General features: G+C 41.2%; 1 protein-coding gene across 1 annotated transcript; it reads right to left on the reverse strand.

Moving 5' to 3' along the window:
* Window positions 1–3,464: 3,464 nt before the first annotated feature.
* On the reverse strand, window positions 3,465–4,043 carry LOC124790070 (putative gustatory receptor 2a). Its single transcript, XM_047257670.1, has one exon. The coding sequence runs from the start codon at window positions 4,041–4,043 to the stop codon at window positions 3,465–3,467; it is 579 nt and encodes a 192-aa protein (XP_047113626.1).
* Between the last annotated feature and the right edge of the window lie 546 nt (window positions 4,044–4,589).

Genomic DNA, 4,589 nt, shown 5'->3' on the forward strand with positions numbered 1-4,589 from the left:
TGAAGATTATCAAACTTAAGTTGCACGTCTTCGTGTTTGCTTCACTAGTCCATAGAAAGCAAACAGCGAATTTGACGATCTATTAGTAGTTTGATGGTTTAATAAAGTCTATGGAACCTAGCAGTTAGTACTACGTTCATAATCAATTTTTAGCAAGGAGTTCATCAATTACAGGACATAAACAAAGAAGAAAAATACACATATAAGACAAAAAATTTACTCGTATAATAACATTTCTGATAACAAAAGTATGGCATCAAAACTCTTTTATGCTTTCATGAGAAGTGAGAGAGAAACTGAAGCAACTGTTTGAATGTGTGTGAGTTGAGGAGACAAATATTTGAGCTGAGTGGGTCCCATGGGTGTAGTTCAAAGAACGGCTCATGAATCTGTTCTTACTGCGGCAGGCACAGGGGTTGCTAGCAGACAGTGTAGCATATCGCCTAGCAAGAAGGTATCAGCACCCAGAGGATGCTGGAAATCTCACGACCAGCACCAGTTGACGCCAGCTCGTAGTGGTCTCCTAAAATCTGGCTGGACTATGGCCCGTAAGGGATGAGTATTACTATGACAGACAGATATACATTTCGTATTTCTGAATACGTGCTGGATGTAAAACTTAGCATAAAACGAAAATATACAAAGACTGGAAACGCCAAACAATTTAAGTGCTTTTCTTCACAAAATGTATTTTTAGTGCTGTTGTGATGTCAGTATCTTGTTGTACGTTCTTATACTTGTTCCAGTTGCCAAATCATTGCAAAATGTTTTATTCGTTCCTTGCAAGATAGAGGGTGGACATTTTGCCAAGTAGTTATTTCCTCTGGAGGTTTAAGTGCCATGCATCAAAGTCTTCTCCTTGTAGCTGAAGCACAGTTTGCATGGTACGCAGAGCGCTGTTAAAAATTTTTTATATGTTCAGTGTTCATCCACAGTTCGTAAATAAGATGGATCAGAAGGCGATTGGACAAGTAAAAAAATCTGAGACAAATTTTCGTGTAAAATTTATATTAAACTTGTGAGAAACATTTCAAACAATGATCGCTGGAGTTCATTACATAAAAATACTATATTTGATTTCACAGTAAGCATTAATGCCCTAAAGATGAAGAGAAGACATATTTCATGTAACACTGACGTTATTTTATACTATGAATAACATGTACATCAAGTGGTGCTGCTAAGTAATTTGCTCACGGAATAAAAGCAGTTCTCTCACAGTAAATCTTCTAGCCTTTTCTCAAATTGTACTCAGTAGTAGCTAAAGTGTTTATGGTTGCTAGCAAGTTATATAAAATACATGTTCCTGAATAATTAAATCTTTTTAGGACCAAAAGAGATGACTTTATATCTTAAAGTACATGCCTCTACTTCTACTACAAAGTGGGACATACATGTGTCGGCTACAGAATATCTTAAGGATTGAGTATTTTCGAAGCATTTTAACAAATGATGTTCAAATTTTATTGCCTACATACCAACTGCAAACATAAGCATCCTGCAATTAGCATCAGCACATTTACATGTGTGTGTAGTGCTGCCACATCTCTCTAAAATAGGACGAGAGAATCTAGTCATGAAAAGTAAATACGCACAGAGAAAGAGTGCACCTAAGTCGCACACACACACAGTATGCAATATACATCTACAATACATGGACCATTCACGCACACATCCTGTCTCTCTCACACACGTAAATAGTTCCGTCGAGCCTCTAATCGACATGACGAGACTGAAAATTAACTTAATGCATCAGTGTGTCAGCGCATCTGCCCGCCTAAGGGCGGAGCTTGATTTTGTACATTTTTGTCTGTAGAGATATGAACGCCACAACAGGCAACCCTTTAGTGTTTCCGAGACTACGTTTTCTCAGTATGACACTGGAAATTACATTGGTGATTGCCCATATATGAAACTGAAATGAATTTGAAGTTACATTTCTCTTAGCATGAATCTTACACGTAAGATTACTATTGCTCCAAAGAACGAAGAACGCATCTGACAATATTGAACCGACGCATAAAATGAAAAATCCCCTCTGCAAACAATCATGACTAAGTTACTGAGCCCACAAAGTTAATGCATCGTTTCATGAATGTAGCGCTACTCGATTCACCTCTGACTGTAACTGTGACCGTCATACCAGCGTCAGATTGCTGAAATAAATAAAGAGTAGCAGTGTGTGTACGTTTTTGTAGAGGGGAGCGCAATGAAAATTTCAGTTCAATGCTGTATACCATAAGCCATAATCAAGTAAATATCAGCCTCCGCTAAAGCAAGGCAGAGAGCTATTTAAATAACTGCAAAGTGGTAGAATGAGAATGTGACTGGCAAGAAAGAACTGGTGTAGCCAACATCAATTGTCTTAAAGTAATAGAAGCATAGTCCAACTTTCAGTCACAGCTTTTAGACAAAGCGGTTAGAAAAAAATACCTAAAAGACTAAATGTGAACTGTAAACGTATAAAGTGACCCACATGATATACGTATAATTTAATAAATATTTCGTTGATAACCAGGTATTTGGAAGGAGAGAGTAAGATTACACTACCAATTTCATCCATAACTAGATGCTCCTAAGAAGAGAGAGTAAAAGTATACATTACAACCTGACAGCCACGAACCAGTAGGACATCTGAATATGTGTTAAGACTCTGCAGTTCAAAATAGGAAACCTGTGGCACTTGTAAAGCTTAGTTTCTCGGTTCTATTTACGGTGATGTACTTAAATCCAACATTTCAAGTTTGCGGTCACTGTGTCCCAAACTTCTTGTTTGTCAACGGACGTGAGAAATGACATAACTAGTATGGATTCAATAAAACCTGAAATGGTATGGCTAAAATTAATGATTCGCACTCCAAGTCACTGTGTAGAAGTTCTGAGAATACTGAGACTAGGGTTAATATTTTAGTTGCCACTCTTTGAACTAACCACATTCAAGATTAAGATCACGGTTCAAGCAGCATTCAAAAGATACTATTTGAGATCTGAGTTAAGACTAGTAACATGGAGATGAACAGTCGTAATAGCAGTGAACCTGTAGCGTAAACTGTAAACTGCGTGAACTCGGAGTGGATCTCATAGGCCCAACTAGAAGTCACCTCGCACATCCTAATAAGCTATTGCTATTGATGAAACTAATCAACTGCAGATTTGTCGTCGAAGTGATACGTTTTGCAAACAAGCAACAGAACTGGCGTATCACAATTGCTCATTCGTGTAGTGTCTTGACTTGTCACTTGTAATGTGTGATTGAAAATTAGTTTCTTTCTTCGAGTGAATGAGGACATTAGTGCTGAAATATTTCAGTTCAATTGGCCTCACCTGTCAATAGCACTGTGACATAATGCCTAAAGAAAAGTAGTGCGCTAAGATATTGAACAGCACCTGCTACAAAGAGAAAAGTTATGTAATTTTTACGTCTGTGTTACCGTTGAGCTTCTACATACAAGCTTCTCCCAACATTATACAAAAAACTGTGCAAGAATCACAATGTAAGTTACGACGGTGCCAATCACGGCAACAAACAAGTGCAGATCTATGTCGAAGAAGCCGGCAGCGGAAAAGGCGAGCTTCCCTAATGACAGTTGGAGAACACCTGGCTCCGAGGAAGGAGGTCGTATAGCCAGAATCAAATCCATCAGCCTGCCTGCTGTGGCAGCACGGGCAGACGCAGAGGAGCAAGCCCAGCACATGGCTAGAAGATTGCCTGCTGCACACACCAGCTCCACGCATGTCACAAATGCGACGACAAGCAACTCCTTCTGGACAGACTTGTACCACCTCAGGAGCAGCACGAGAAAGTAGGACATTAGCGCCATGCGAACCAAGCTCTTGAGCACAGACAGCAGCAGCGCGAGTCCAAAGTGCTGTCCGCAGAGTCGGGCGACGCGGTGGAGGGACAGCCTGGCGCGCTGCAGCCGCCGCAGTTCACCCTCCGCCACCCACAGCCGCCCTCCGGAGGACGCCGCCTCCTCCAGCTCCGCCTCCCTGCACAGTGGCGGCCGCACACTCCTCAGCAGCTGTGTACAGACGGCACCCATCTGGTCTCGCACTGTTAGCACTATACTGAAGAACTGCACTTGCCACAGATGAGAATATGGTAAAAGGAAGTGGGTAAGTATTACTCTCCGTCCTCCAGTTAGCTCAATGGCATTGGCTGTAGCCACAAAAAGCAATTTTATTATAACGGTAGAAAGCAGAAAAATGGACATTATTCTTGTCTTCTTGAAAGTTTGAAAACTAATTTTACCGCGTTGACGTGGAAGTAGAATATCCACCTTGTCTAACAGATCAGTAAGTTCACATATAAACTGCTTCCTCGTAATAAGGCACGTGATTAGTAGTGATGTGGGTTCCAGCCACACCAACAGAGTCATGACCACTAACGGAAACTGTGCCGCTCTCAGAAAACCTGGAAGCAAATATGTGCACGAGTGGGTGTAGCTGCAGTAAGAGCCAACGCCCGTGATGACAGCTAACCACACTGCAGTTATAGCTGCACTGGGAGGTCGTCTGAGCCCACGTTTAAATACGTTGTTCCTGTTGGAGCTCGTTACGGGATTCAGACCACAGATGTGGCTCACCAT

Source organism: Schistocerca piceifrons, chromosome 1, assembly GCF_021461385.2.
Source record: "Schistocerca piceifrons isolate TAMUIC-IGC-003096 chromosome 1, iqSchPice1.1, whole genome shotgun sequence".
NCBI classification, from domain to species: domain Eukaryota; kingdom Metazoa; phylum Arthropoda; class Insecta; order Orthoptera; family Acrididae; genus Schistocerca; species Schistocerca piceifrons.